At 42.7% G+C, this 15,966-nt stretch overlaps 1 protein-coding gene across 1 annotated transcript; it reads right to left on the bottom strand.

Annotated features, from left to right (window-relative positions):
* Positions 1-5,481: 5,481 nt before the first annotated feature.
* Positions 5,482-15,417, bottom strand: chrnb1l (cholinergic receptor, nicotinic, beta 1 (muscle) like). Its single transcript, XM_018744354.2, has 11 exons — positions 15,354-15,417; positions 13,920-14,053; positions 12,136-12,180; positions 11,753-11,862; positions 11,362-11,470; positions 10,319-10,466; positions 9,531-9,716; positions 8,932-9,155; positions 8,412-8,587; positions 6,363-6,501; positions 5,482-5,622 (listed from the first exon to the last, which is right to left on the bottom strand). The coding sequence occupies exons 1-11, from the start codon at positions 15,415-15,417 to the stop codon at positions 5,482-5,484; spliced, it is 1,476 nt and encodes a 491-aa protein (XP_018599870.2).
* Positions 15,418-15,966: the final 549 nt, after the last annotated feature.

Raw genomic sequence — 15,966 nt, 5'->3', positions numbered from 1 at the left:
TTATGGACAATTTTGACAATATCGAGCACCCTTCCCCCACTTACTTAGTCCGTTAATGAAGGAGATACTTTGTGACGTTTTCGGTTTCGGAAGAAAGGCAGTAACGGCAGAACCGTTACAGACGCGGTGTGGTGTCATTGGACAGAGATGTCGTGTTTCTCCATGTTCTGTCACTGTTTGCTCGGGGACATGAGATGCCCCTCAGCTGCTGGACTTTCTCAGACTGTCACTGAACGCATTAAACTTCCAGAATTTCACTGCTGATCTTTTTCCAGACACTAACCGTTACGCCGTTAGGGTTAAGTTTGCACATGTGCTGTAGCTGCACCTCTCTCAGTGTATAGCTTTTAACAACATATTAAAAAGCTTTTATGTTTCACATCTGTTATGAAACCATGCAAAAAAATCATTTTCAGCAAACCATGCAAAAAAACCCAAAAAAAACAAATTCAGCCCTTAAAATAGGTTTTACACACACACACTGAAAGCACTTGTCCCAAGCTGGGTCGCGGGGAGCCAGAGCCTAACCTGGCAACACAGGGCGTAAGGGTGGAGGGGGAGGGGACACATCCAGGATGGGATGCCAGTCCATCGCAAGGCACCCCAAGTGGGACTCAAACCCCAGACCCACCCAAGAGCAGGACCCGGCCAAACCCGCTGCGCCACCACACCCCCCTAAAATAGGATTTATGGTAATGTAATTTAGTTAGTATGGGACAAGTGGGTCAGATTTTTTTTTTTTTTTTTTTTTTTCAGAAAAAGATAGTTGTGAGGAAAAGTGCGTGTGAATATTGTAAGAAGTGATCTCCGAGTTGGCTTTGCATACCCTGTGACCAAAGATTATGGTACACATGCAATAATATGAGTGAGCGTGCCGATGCGGGCTGTACCTGTAGTGACGTATGTGGGATCAGTGTACCTGAACACTCACTTTAGTAAAATACAGTATTTTGGCAACCAAAATAATTTATCCTTCCCTTGAACTGGTTTAAATGCTGGAAAAGCTGAAAACAATGCTAACTGCTGGTGCAGGGCTGAGAACAGATGCTTCACAGACTCGCTTCATTCCACTTGTGGAAAAACTTTTATCGTTCTTCTGCATCTGACATTTACTGTCCTGCAATGTTGCATGTTAGTCCCTGAACAGAATGAATGTGTCCTTAGGTCATTAAAATATAGTAATTCATGGCATGATCATAAATGTGACCTCAAAGGCACAAGCCAGACAGCACTTCAATATTACAGTAACTCACCTAATAGGGATTTTTTCACCTTTCATTCTGTCCAGATAGTATCTGCAGGTCATTATTTTACAGTAATGTTCTGTGAAACAGGTGATTTGTATCAGACCCACGGAGCTCCTGAATAGCAATGTAAGAATGTGGGAATGAATGAATCTGTCTGGAGTGTAAAAAATTAACCCAACAAGGAGGACAGTGGAAAAGAGCACAGCATACAAACAAACATCAGATATGCTGAAAATTGTTTTTCAAGGCAGACTGTCATAATTGAATGAATTAAAATGATGACTTTAGGGACCAGGACCTTGACTTGTCTGTCAGTGGTGATGGATGATTATCTATATGTGCTAAAATCTTCTCTGCCTGCACCTCCCTCAGCATTTGGAAACAAAACTTCAAACTCATTAACTATTATTATTCAATAATAATAATAATAGTAATAATAATAATTTCTTTTCAAACAGTGATTGTGACAGCGTCTTTATATGAAACATTGGTAAGGTGTGCACAATTTTTTCTTTTAATGTACTATTTTAACTGATACCTTTTGCTGATGCGACTGATATCAGATTTTTCTCATTGTACGACTGCATACTGTAGAACAGCAAATTAAGTTAAGGTTTTTATCTGAGGTTGCTGTACGAAAGTCCCCAGAAACTTAAGAAATAACAAATGTACAAATCTAATTACTGCAGCAACCAAGCAACATGCTGGTTTTACAAGTTATCTTCTTGGATAAAGGAATTTAGACAACAATGAATTAACCTGTTGCTGGTAACTCTGAAACCTGAAATTCACACTGTTGTCTGTAGGTATCGAGTTTTGGAAACTTGTGTAATTGTTTCATATAATATCCTATTTTCAATAATAAGAATAGGGCATATTTGAAATAATGCTGTTTTCTGAGTTTCCTGGCTTTGACTGGATTAAAGTGTACGTTGTGCAGTTGGAAGTCTCTGAGTTTGTGGGTGTTTTGTCATCATGGTATTACTTGGTGCCTGAAAGAAGAGCTGGAGTACGGTGTGTTTTATTGGTAACGGTTCACCAGTTTCCAAAAGCAGTGTAATCTTGGCCTTTCATTTTGCTTGTTCATTTGAGATCAAGAAGTGCTTACAGAGGAGCCAAGAGGCATCTCTGAAGTTTCAGCAGATTTAGCTATTTTCCCCTCCTGCAAAGCATTGTTTAATTCCTAGCGGGGAAGATAGATGTGTGTTTACCAACCGTGGAGGAAGGAGAGGCTCTATTTGCCAGTCAGACAACTTGGCCTGGGCCTCGGTTCAGCAAAGGGAGCGAGCGATAAATCCAGTATCCAGGAGCGATGGGAGTGCCGAGCGCGAACATTCCTGAAACAAAATCCCCCTGGTCACATCGGTGCATTTGAAATTCCTTGCGTCTCAGAGACGTTTTCCACAGTGACAATGGGTCGTTTGTTGCCCTCAGGTTCAGCGGGCCCCTCTCCCCAGCCCAGCTGCCTGCTATTCAGGAGTGCCAAAGGAACACTGGAACATCTTGTCTCCACAAGAACAAGATGTGAAACCCACAAGTCACTCTGAAGTGGCTCGATCCCACAGTACGTGGAGGGTAATGTAAAGTCACATAATACAGTACAAGGTTATGTCACCTTGTGTTATTCTTAGTTATGTGTATATTATTGGTTAAGTACCCATAACGTACACATATAATAATATTCTCTGCAATCTGTTTTGAGATGCTTGTTCCTAAACCATTTTAGGACAAATGCGGCTCCCAAACAAATTTCTTTGAAAAGAATATTTATTATTACAGATGTTATTCAGTTGTTATAGATACTAAGATTGCCAATGGAAAGGCAAACCTTAAACCCTTCACTCTCCTCTACTGTACAGCTTTGGACGCTTTGAACACCCTCTTGCAGCTGAAGCTGTTGAAGGTTGCCAGGCAGCAACACCCTTAGCAACATGAGGGGAAAGAAATCATAACAGGAGGCGAGAGAAGCAAAAAGCAGAACACAGAAAAACACGTATCTCTTCCTATTTGTTGTTTTTTGGGGTTATTTTATAAACAAGAACATTTATTAACAAAAGATGCCATAAAGTATTGTTGATGTGAAAGCACCGAAAATATAGTTAAATATAGCTGAAAAAACAGAAGCAAGGAATTGGAATTTAAGTATCAAATTCCCTTTCACATCTTTTCATGCTTTACATTTCCTTTTGTATCATTTATGAAATGAGTTTTACTTTTTAGGGTGTTGCATCAGTTCAAAATTTTTTTTTTATTTTCATCAAACCTGGAGTGTGTAATTTCTGTTAAAGGTATTTAACACCAATATTGTGAATTAAGTACAGGATTTTATTGCAGGAAATTTTCGAATCAAGTTCACATTTTGGTTTATTTACTGTGATATACAGTTTAAGATTGCATGAATCTTCACTGACTCATACCAGTGGTAGCTGTTCATACTTCCAAGTCCAGTCATAATAAAACACTTGTGATTTATATTTTTTTAAATTCTGTCTATCATTATGTTAGACATAGGAGTAGAAACTGCATAAAGTTTGAATCACTGTATCTGATTAAGGGCACATGTAGTAATTGGACAAGACATAACTGTTGATATTATCAATTTACACAGTAGGAGTAGGAGAAAAGGTAACTAATTATAATTCCGTTGTTAGTATATTGCTTTTCAGTGGCTGTATCATATTTAAGTATGCTCCTACACATTTATACTTTAAAATATTTGGAGTTAAGGCTAAGTTCTTCATCGAAGGGTTAATACAGAACTGCAAATGAGTGACACAGGAAATGGTTCAACCCTTTAGACTCTTTCTCATGGCTGTTCCCCCCTAGGGATCCAACCTGTTTACAATATTACCGTGTGCATTATAACACCCTCCCCCTTAAGGGCTCACCTTTGCGTTTGTGTGTGCCAATGCAGCACAATCACCAGAGGCCCATTTTCACTCACTGGTTGGACTAAGTCAAATACTTTCTACATATTATTATTTATTCTGTCAGCCGGTGCTTTTCATCGCTACATTTTTTTGAGATGGGTGTTGCCCCTTCCATTTTAAGACGTCTGTTGGAGTATTAGAAATTTCTTTATGCGTCCTAAATTACTGATGCGAAAGGTATTTCTTTCTAATTTACATTAGTAATATATAAATATTTTCATGACATGTTTCTCCTAATATTTATTTAATTTTTAGGAAAAAAAATGCATAGGATACATCTGTACAACTTTACGTGCAATTTTAATTTTTAATGTACAAATTTAGTCTTTACTGCAAACAGGCATGAAAATAAAAATAATATATAATTTTTAAGTTTTTTTTTTTTTTTTTTTAAATTTTGTCCTTACACAGACTGTGCACATCATAATTCATTAATTATATAGCTATTACTGTGAAAATTGACTTAACTAATGACTAATGAATCTGATACAATGAAGACTTGTGGCGGAAAATTCAGTGCTCTGGTTCCATCTTCTGCTGTTCCATCTAGAGTCCACACAGCATTCATTCTGTACTGCTCAGTTGAAACCTTGGTCACAGCACCCCCTGGTGTTCTCAGACCATCATAGACCAGAAAGCAGAGCTTGAAGTGACATGCAGGTGCTGTAGCAAAAGAATTGTCACTTTCTGCAAAGTGGAGAGACCTAAAGCACAGTTACTTGAGGCTGTACACTATATATATATATATAAAGCAGGACTTTCATAGTGAAAACATACACTCAGACACCAGGTTTTAATATCCTTACACAGGCTGTAGAGATAAAATATTTCCAGTAGGTACAGTAAGTGTAGAGAGAGAAAGCCTTTGTGGTGTATTCTTTAGAGGAGAGAAACGTGCTCTGCCATGCAGTGTGTGAAAAACATTTTCATTTCACCATTTTTAAAATTCCGAACACCATATTGTGAAAACGTCACTCAAGGTGCGCATGTAAAATTTTGAAACATTTTCTGGTACGTCACTTGGTTTACTGCATTGCGTTGTTTATTGTATTGTCATACAATTCTTATCTTTGTGGGCCTGAAAGTATATACATATTCATTAAAGTCATTAAAGTCTGCCTCTGTCACCTGTTTCTCAGTGATCACTCCATAATATTACAAGTCGAAGGTATTGGGTGCCAGGGAAATGTTCTGGAATGCATCTGCAGAAAACAGGCGGTGTCCCACTAGACTGGAATCATAAGAAGTGTAGCGTTTCTTTTTCTTTCTTGTTTTCGACGGGAACTTGGAACAAGGGAATGGTGTCAGGCAAACGGCTGGTCGGGGGTGTAATTGAAGCTGGCATCCAGGAACATGGTCAAAGTTCCCAGGGTGGTGATGATGACGAAGAGCCAGAGGAAGAGTCTGTCCACAACCATGGCAGTATACTGCCAGTCACCTTTCAGCTGAGGACAAACGCGAGGACAAAAATAAAACACGCTGGGTAACAAAACAGCATATTGGAAGTACATACAGCTGTGTTTCCCTGTAACTGTTGGGGCAGAATAGAATTGAAGTGAATTTATGGACAATAGAGAGTCTAAACGTAAATGACATTCCATCGGAAGAAATCTTCTTTAGACTGAATCTGAGTGTCTAATTTGCTCTTCGTAGTTAAGGACACACTTTTATAACAGTTTTGCACTTTATATGAATGACCAGTTCAGGCATCTTACCAGTGCAAGCTAGTTTACATGAGTGGTGCTCATACAACCCTTTGGTCACTTGGTCAAACTGATGTTCTACTTATACATACATTTCATTGGATTGTTCTTGAACACATATTCTGTTTAATAAACTGCAAACATTTAGCAGGCCTTCAACTCACAGGGGCTGTTAGAATTGTGAACTAAATTATTAATGTAACGGTTTAATTTTTTACAAAAAAGACAATTTGAGGGGTCCACTTGGACCAAGAACAGAAGGCCATTGATGTACATAACGGTAGGATTAGAACGTAGGAGTCCAACACAACGTAGTAATAAACTTTGCAATGCCATGTAATCCCATGGGCAGGATTAGGAGAAGAGTGTGAGAAGCTAATAAAAGGGAGAATGCAGGACATGATTCAAAGGCAGGCAATCATAATCTACCATGGTCGAGAAGTGAGCAGAGCACTAAGTGCGGGACATGGCAGGGGACTCACTGTGTCGTCCGTGTCCTGCTTCTTCAGCTGCTCCGCCATGTACGTGACAGCGGCGATGGCCGACTTGAGGTCAGCGGGCAGGATCAGGCAGTAGTTGTCCGTATCAAAGTACCTTTGCAACTTGACCGTGCTGTTACTCCTGAGAACATCACCAGACAGGCCAGGCCAAAGAGGCCGGCAGAACTTCTCAGAACGGTCATTGCTGAAGATCCCTGTAAAATTTGCTGGTTTACTGTCACCGGTCACAGTGTTCTGTGCAAACAGTGGTTTCACATGAACACATCTCTTATAAGTGTTTTCTGCAATGACCTTTTGCTTAATATGCCGCAGAGCCGCACATCACCGCTGTTTAAAGCGGTTCAGTAAATCGCACACTGTGATACACATTGCACTTCTGCGCAATAATTCGTGATAAAATCTCTACCCCCTTGTCCTCAAAATGAACACACCAGTGTTGGCATGGTCCACGGTAGTCAAGAAAGGGCCCCAGCAGAGCGAGCAGTCGTAATCAGATTGTAACCACTACAAAGGAACACGCAGATAAAGGAGAGCCCATGTTTTTATGGAAGAGTGGAATTTTGAACCCTCAGATTATTCCATTTGATCCCCTGATGGAAATCTGTCCATTCATGTGGCTTTCAGGTGGCATAGGTCCCACATGGGGTCCAGTGAGTGATGCCTTTCAAGGTGCTGGTCATGGAACCCAATCGTAACAACGCGGACATGCATTCCTGCACAGTGAGGACTGCTCTACTCCGGCCTCTTTATTTTTTGCAGCGGCGACATCCCTCCATAGATGTAACAGCTTTGTGTTTGTTCTGCACTCCTGCCCAGTTTACCAGTTTTCTTCTCACTCGAGAGCTATGACAGCACAGCCCACTGTTCATTGCTACACTGCTTCATCACAACCCAAAAGGTTTTACGTTTGAGTTTCACCAGCTGCTGTAATACCCTTGAGCAAGGTATTTACCATAAAATTGTTCCAGTAAAAAAAATAAAGGTTTGGCCGGGTCCTGCTCTCTGGCGGGTCTGGGGTTCGAGTCCTGCTTGGGGTGCCTTGTGCCGGACTGGCGTCCCGTCCTGGCTGTGTCCCCTCCCCCTCCAGCCTCATGCCCTGTGTTGCCGGGTTGGGCTCCAGCTTGCCGCAACCCCGCTTGGGACAAGCAACTTCAGCCAATGTGTGTGTTAATGCTGTGAGTCGTTTTGGAGATAAGAGTCACCTAAATGAAGTCATTTCAATGTAATATAATTACAGGTACTCACATACACACAGTCATACATGCATACATGCCAGAGCGAGGGAAAGGTCAGGGTTTGCTCTCTAACAAGCTCTGTGACAAGGACAGCCATCTGCGGCGGGTCCGGACGCCCACCAGTCTGTCCGTTTGAAGTGCAGCACCCAGCTGCACCCCCTCCCTCCCCACCCCCATCCGCACATGGCGACTCACACTCTAATGCCCTAACAAAACAAAGGCTTAAAAATTGGCGACTATGGGGGGGTGGGGGTGCTCGGTGGCTGAGCAAGGCTGAAAACAGTGCCCTTGTACCGTGGCGAGGAACGCCCGTCGTCATCGAGGCCCGTTTACGAGCAAGGCCCTAGGGAGGGGAGGCGCCGGTCGTGCTGCGCATTGCATTGTGCCGAGTAAAACTGTCAGATGCACAAGTGGAGCTCCAGAGGTATGCTGGTGGAACTTGGGGGGGGGGGTTTGGAATCACAGACACATTGCTGAGCAGAGGAAAATCAGGCTGGCTTCAGGGTTATGAGAAAAAAAAATGTTTCTTTACGTAACTGCTATCCTGGCTACTCTCCATCCCTCTCTAGCAGTGCGCCACCCTTATTCTGGAAGGCTTTTCCCCAGCTGTTTGTGCAAATATCCAGTTAAGCTGCAGTGTGAAGCTTTCGGCAAAGGAAAGCAGCGTGACCACTTTTAAAAATTGCTTTTAGGATGTGCAGCAAGAGGAGCACTGCTAGGAAAAATCCTAGTCTTTTCCGTAATTCCAATGGTGCTGATGATGCGGTGACTGCGTTCTCCCCGATGTTTTCTTTACCTGTCCCTCCAGGGAAGCACAAGCTCAGGATTGATGTTCCGGGTGAAGTACTCTCCGGGACGCCTCAGGCCATCTAAACGGGATAAGGGAGTGTCCTCTTTGGGCTCCTCCTCCAGGGGTTCCTCTGGGTGGGGCCTCTTAATCCCCAGGTATCTTGGCAGGAAGTGGATGAACACCTGGGTAGTATTATAGACAAGGGCGTGGCCCTGTGACCTGCAGACTGCCAGTTCAGCTCCCTTAAGGGACTCTGCTTCGGAATCACTTCTTATCGTAAACTGCCATAGCAAAATACCAAGACGTATGCACTTATAGTTTGTGTCATGGGAAACATTTCTTTAAGTATTGAAATAATACCTCATTTAGAAAGGCTATCCAGACACAAGATCTTGTTTGTGAAAAATGCTGTGATCTATGAGGTAATGGCTCGTTCAGAGAGCCAGGGTGACAGGTGCAAGTGAAGCTCAGTGCCAGTCAAACCACAGATGCCCAGCATGGCCATGAGCTCCCTCTGCAGGCTTACCTTGCGCACCCACAGGGGCATGTGATGGGTGTGAGGTGAGCGGTGGTGGAGATTGAGCACCACCACGCTGAGGATAACCGAGAAAGTGACGAGGATCATGGTGAACATCACGTAGTTAACAATGATGGGGATGCCGAGGGAGGTCTCAGGGACCCTGTCAGCCAGCAGGAGCATGAAGACCGTGAGGGCGATGAGGACAGAGATGGACAGGGTCATCTTCTCACCTGGCACGGAGGACACCGTTAAGAGTTGAAGAAAGAGATCAAAATAAATAAAGAAAAAGTAAAAAGAAAGAGCAATACCAATGTTGAAATGAATATGAATTATTCACCACCTGCCTCTGGGTCAAAAGTATTTATGAACTGTCACTGTTAAAAAGGTTTTTTGCATTAAAAAAAATTAATGCAAAAATGTGAGAACACCTGTCTTTCCCAAAACTCACCTACAGTACCCTGCACTTGAATTTGACGGTGATTATAATGCATAACGCCTAGAAACGCTCTTTCATCCTAGTGTCTTTAGCATGATTTCACCGAAAGAGACAGAAGTGTGTGACACAGGACTCGTCAAAAAGTTCTGGGAACAGACAATGGCCTCACCTGCGTCAGGTGGCAGGTAGAACACAAAAATAGCCAGAACACTGGTAAGGATACAGGGCACAATGATGTTGATGATGTAGAAGAGCGGCTTCCTCTCGATGATCAGATAGAAGGTGATGTCCTCGTACAGGCCCTCCCTAACATTCTTCCTCGAGGGCTTGTGACAGATCTGCCATTCGCCATTCTCTACGAGAAGGTGAGGGGTTCAAGACCAAGTGGGTCATCGTAGAGTAGCAAGACAGTAATCAGCAGGTAGTGTGATGTTTACAGCCGCTGCTTTAGAGCTCTGAGGTTGCAGGTTTGAATCCCCTCCTCCTCCTGCTGCAGGTTCCTTGAGCAATCTACTTACTCTGAATTGACAGAGTACAATTTACCCATCTGGATAAATTATTACAAATAGCTTAACGTTAAGCCACTTCATATGGAAATGTAAATGAATAAGATAAACGAAGAAAGTAATCACAGACCAGGAGTCCAAAACAAAAAGCTGCCAATTTAAATCCTAAGGGAGGCTCATCTTTTATGCTCCTGTGTAATGTAATTAATATGAACACACTGCAAAGAGAGTGTGAAAACACTGCTTGTACAAATATTCTGTGAATCAACAAAGCTGCAGTCACACATTTCACCGCACAACTGACCAATGCTCTTCTGAGGTTTTATCGTGCAGATAACGTGACATATGCACAGTTTTTACTCAAATGGTTGTGAGTCCGAGAGCACAGCACAAAAACAAGGAGGTGACAGTGAGGATGTACTCAATGTACAGTCCACTGCCTCATACTGACCAGTGAAAGCATTCTTATCAATGATAATCTCATGAATTTCCTGGCCTTTCTCATCCAGAGCATACTGCAGGTCCACTTCTGAGGAGTCGTAGGTGTAGGAGCGGAACACCATGGAGCAGTTCTGCCAGTCGAAGGGGAAGTATGCCACCTGGAGGGGGAGGATTCAGCAGCTACAGAATTTCACTGCAGTGTAACACCAGTATGGCAGCATGGTGGTGCAGCAGGTAGAACAGGTGCTTCATGGCTTCTGGGCTGTTGAATGTGGGGTCCAGTCTAGCTCTTGTTGCAAGTTTTACTCCTATTTCTATGGGTTTCCTTCCACAGTCCAAAGACATAGACAAGTGGTTACCGATAACTGATGGAATTCAACTCCTTCATCGTAAACCTGATGAGATTTGCGGTTTCTTTAAATTATTCAAATGATATTATTCACGTTCTGAAGAGGGTCTGAAGCTGAAATGTGTTTGTGTTCAAATTTAACGTGTTTAAATTCCATACTGCAAAAAATACGGTCATAACTGTGAGTGGTGCCCAATGCATATTTAAGAAATACTAGCACAAAGGACAAGAACAAGAATAAATTATTCAATAAATACATCAACCTTGAATGTTCTTTTCAAGTATTTTTGAAATGTTAATGTTGAGTTGCAGTATTTGGAGGGTTTCACTGTGTCCCAGCACAGGGTTTATACTCAGATGTCTATATATTCAAAAATAGGTTTCTATAGAAGGTAACAGCACTTAAAGGTAAAATGTGTTGCTAATTAGATACCTTCCAAGTCCAGGTACTAATATTTATGTCACAACATATATTTAAATTAATGTATTGTGTGGTAGGGCACAGTAAACACTTAGATGAACTTCCCCCCCACCCCCACTAGACAACACAAGCTAATGAAAACACTGGATGCTGGAAATAATCACAAAGAAGACGGTGGAATGCATTTCATTTTAGGGCAAATGGATGGATTTGTCCACTAATTATCATGGGATGGGACTGACTGAGCCAGAGACCGGACAGAGTTTAGTGGTGCCTATGGTACCTCTATGGAACAGGTGCTGCGGTAGATGGCTGGAGGGAGCCAGTTCACTGTTCCGTCACTGTACACCAAAACATTCACATATAGGGCAACGTCAAACTGGCCATCGTTGCTGCAGGACAAACACGAGACACAAGAAACAGTGCTTAATATAAAAAGAAGGCTATTTTGTAAATTACACCAACTCTGCTTAGTGCACCTGACTACGAAAGCAACTGTTTGCATTTTGGTCACACGTTCTCCAGAGGAGCAACTGCAAAATCATGAAGTCAAGATTAAACAATCTTGAAAAAGTCACGACTGGACATTTCTTAAGGTAGGTGCCCACCCCTCTGTCCTCTGTGAGGTTGTTACCATAAACTTATTTCCTCTTAAGGAATAACTGAATACTCACTTATTGATGAGGTAGATGTCTGGACGCCACACTTTGTTGGGAGGTATTCTCAGGACCCGGATGCTGTCATATTCTGTAGGATCCCAGGAAAGTCTGTAATCTACCCAGGCCTACAGAGAGGAAGGGAATGAAAGGGATTTCGCTTGCACTACCACTGTAATTAATAAGTAACTTTTTAGGTGCCTACAGTACTGTCAAGCGAAGGAGAACTATTACAATTTTAATTAGCAATTGAGATAAATGGAGTGGAAGAAGCACAGGGGAGGGAGCTACAGAAAGGAGCAAAATGTAAGGCAGATAAATTTGAAGTAATTTACTGTTGCGGGATGCCAGTTCCACACAAAATACAGGGCTTGATGGAGATGAATGCTTTGGGTGCTTACCAGATTCATGAACACGTTGGTCGTCATCTCTCCATTCTTCTCGTTCTGTGGACGAGACTATAGTGAGCTGGGCAGCACAATAAAGATAATACCCTTGAACACGTCATTTCCTTCACACCACATTGTGTTTAATTCCATCAGAAGTAATTGCTCTTGCTTCATTTAGCAAGCTTGCTTAATCTGATGACTTACACATGGAAGGACTGCCAGCCTAAGCGAAGAAACCTGCAGCCAGATGTACATAAGCTTTGGAAGCTATGTGGAAACACAATATGAACTGTTTGGCAGTGAAAGTTAAACTGACGTGCTCGGTTTGCTCTCTTAAGCACTAGGAGAGGAAAGAGAAGTAGGAATACTGAGGGAGATGAAGGATAAAATGAAGGTGAAAGGCGGTAGGGAGACCAACCTTTGCTTAAATTTAGCAGTTAGCACTTTCTTACCCTCCTGCCAAACCTCCCCATGATCAGCAAAGGCTATTAAATGCTTTTGGGAAGCTCTGAGTGCACACTCTTCCCATACACATACACACTTCTGTGAGCTATTGTGGCTGTGTTGAACTCTGCAGTAATTTTCCTTCAAGCAACCTTTTCCACCTGAGCCTAAGGTTTTCTAGCACAGATATCCAGTAACCCACAGGAAGCCAGCGTGTCCTCAAGAGGTACTGGTAACCAAGACAGCTGAGATACCCCAGCATACTTCAGCGGAGAAACCCTGCCGTTACGTTTCACTGCCTCTACAAAATCCTAGTCCCAGTGAGTATAAGACACAAGCGAGACTCAAACTTGTATTGAATAAAGCTGTTCTTCTAATTAAGCGGAAAGTGTTTCTCTGTTCAGTGCCTGAAGAGAAACACAGTTTGACACCGTGAGTCTTCTTCTTACCTCTTTTTCTACTTTAGCGAATAAAAAATTAAATCTAGTTTTTGCAACTGGCTCTGTGTCTGAATTCTCACTGGCGTTATTGAGTTAATGTCTGCTATACTACTAATTCTTGTTCACTGCAAGTTCTGGCAGCAATTTCAGAGTTATTGATTAAAATGGTATGAAACAACAGTGTGAATATAATTAGCTCTAATTTGACAGCAGTACAGATCCACATAGTCTGGAACTAACATACTCAGTTTCTTGTGAGGACAACAAGTGTATGTACTTCATTAAACTAATTTAGGCATGCTTTAGTAAAGCACACGTTGCCTTTGTCTTTATTGTTGCTAGAATGTGGAATTGTGCAGGGAACAATTAACAGCTTCTACATTACCCAAGCATACACTCAACATTCTCACAGTTTTTTGAACAATACTTGATTTTTAACAGTACATCAGTTATGCCTTCAGATACAGATTAAACTTTATAAATATGTGTATATATATAAAAAAAAATTCCCCACTCGTCCCCTTTTGCGGGCGGTCTTACTCCTTCAAGCTCGGGTCCTCTACCAGAGGCCTGGGAGCTTGAGGGTTCTGCGCAGTATCTTAGCTGTTCCTAGGACCGCGCTCTTCTGGACACAGATCTCGGAGGTTGTTCCCGGGATCTGCTGGAGCCACTCTCCCAGCTTAGGGGTCACAGCCCCAAGTGGTCCGATTACCACGGGGACCACTGTTGCCTTCACCTTCCACATCTTTTCTAGCTCTCTCTCTATATATATAGACGAGTCCATTTTTTTCAATGTATGAATAACTCAATAGATTTTGATAATAAAATGTAATAAATGTGATATATCTGTGTGTTTGCTTGGGATGAGCGGTTTCATACAATGTGTGTGTGTGTGTGTGTGCGCAGTCTTACCAGGCTGATGAGCTGAGAGAGAGTCATTCCCACTCTCACCATCACCTTCTGCTCCCAGCTCTGTGCAGGCCGCACCTTCAGGTTGTAATCCTTGAAGAGCTTCTCCAGCAAGCGACGCTCTGGTTCTGATGCAGCTGAATACCAGAGCAGTGGTATGAGAACATTTGTGAAGACCTCCCAGTATGTTTGTGAAATGGTAGGAAGGGTATGGGTGGATTAAAAATGTTCAGCTCTGACCTCAGACACAGTAAATGTAGGAATCATAACGTGTATCATGATGATTTTGGTATATTAACTCACACATACTTCAAAAATGTAAATTCTGTGTCTCAGAAACGTGCATGCGCATATTATAACGCAAAAATGTACGTTTATATTTAAAAAAATGTATATTATGCACAAAATAATATGTACTTGCATATATGTGAAAACCTTAGCATATGTTGGTGTGAGATCAATGGTTATTTGATAACATTGCTCACTTTTCACCTTTTTGTATTGGCACAGGTCTGAAAAAGATTCTAGGCATTCAGTGACATTTGCGCATGTACAGACATTCTCCCAGACCTCACCTCTGCTCTCAGATTTATGGTGTTGTGCCCTCTTCCACTCACGTGATTTGCAAAATTATAAATCTCCTGTAAGGCAAGGATCTTCTGCACGTCAACATGACACTCTTTCGACACTGTAAAGGCGTACTGGGTGCTATCTCATTCCAAAAAAATTGTGGTGTGACACTGAACATGAGGAGATGGAGGAGCAGGGAAACAGCCTAGATTTAGGAAAACGTATATAGACGGGAATAAAAAGCATCTCAGCAAGGTAGCAGAGGCATGAAAATATAGAAGAAATAGAAGACATGGCTGCTGGGGAGCACTGGGTTGAGGAGTGACGGGGAGAAAGGACAAAAACTTTTAAATGAGCAGAGACGTAGGAGAACAGAGACAGAGGGAGCAACTCACTTATTTCCTCTCGACTCATGCACCACGTTTCCATTTCTGGTTATTCATTATCTGGTCTTTTTTTCACTCTCCCCCTTCTTCAATCCCACTGTCTCCACCACTGGCACATGCGTCCCAAACATGTGCACATCTCTTAAGAAGAACCTATAAACTGTGATGCCATCGCAAGAAGAAGAACGTAGAACCACAAGCCCTGTATTGGACTTGTGATTGGGTTACGTGACTGCTCGGTCACAAGGTCGTGTATGTCACCGTAATTTTTTTAACCTTCAAGCAACCTTTTCCACCTGAGCCTAGGGTTTTCTGTGCCGACTCCCTATGACGAACTTGAAATTTGCTCACTAGTGCTGACAATCGGAAAACTAATCAAAATTTAGTGGAATCTCAGCCTTCCTTGAACCCCTAAGTCTGTATTTCTCAAGTCTCTCTCACACACACAGAGAAATGCAGCACATCAAGCAGCACATCCTACCTGAGAGGGTGAAGAAGGAGCAGCCCCAAATTGTCCACAGGAGTGTGGCCATCATTGTCCTCATGGAGAAAGGGAACTCCTCGGGCACTATATCTGCGGTCACCTCCTGTCTTGACTCTTTTCACAGGCTGGCTGCCTCTGCCGATGGTGCCTCTGCGAGCAGCAGCTAGTAAGCAGTCCAGCCTGCCTATGGTTTCTCAAGTTGGGAACCTACACCAGTGGTCTGCAGGCACCACACAGCTATTCCAACCGTTTACACAAAACAGGCGAACTCACGTATGTTTCAATGGGTATTCTTTATTTCAGAATGCCCCTTCCTATTGGCCGAGGGCTGGGAGTGACAGGAAGGCAGAACGTGTGTAGTCTTCAGAGGGTCTCCCGCAGGCACCTGTTGGTGTTTTCACTTCGTGGAGGCAGCAGCACGTACCAGGACTGGGGAGCTATTGAGGGGATGCATGACAATAGGGATATTTTTGGGAGAACAAAGGGGGAGCAGTTCAGATGACTGATATGCTGCAGGAGGGGGAACCCACCAGTGGTGCCTGGGACACAGCAGGTTAGGTCACTTGGTATTTTGTACGCAACCATCATGACCTCCCATGCTATTCCCTGC

The sequence above is a fragment of the Scleropages formosus genome, chromosome 13 (assembly GCF_900964775.1).
Source record: "Scleropages formosus chromosome 13, fSclFor1.1, whole genome shotgun sequence".
Taxonomy (NCBI): domain Eukaryota; kingdom Metazoa; phylum Chordata; class Actinopteri; order Osteoglossiformes; family Osteoglossidae; genus Scleropages; species Scleropages formosus.
The sequence above is the reverse complement of the archived record's forward strand: the minus strand, read 5'-3'. Positions and strand labels throughout refer to the sequence as shown.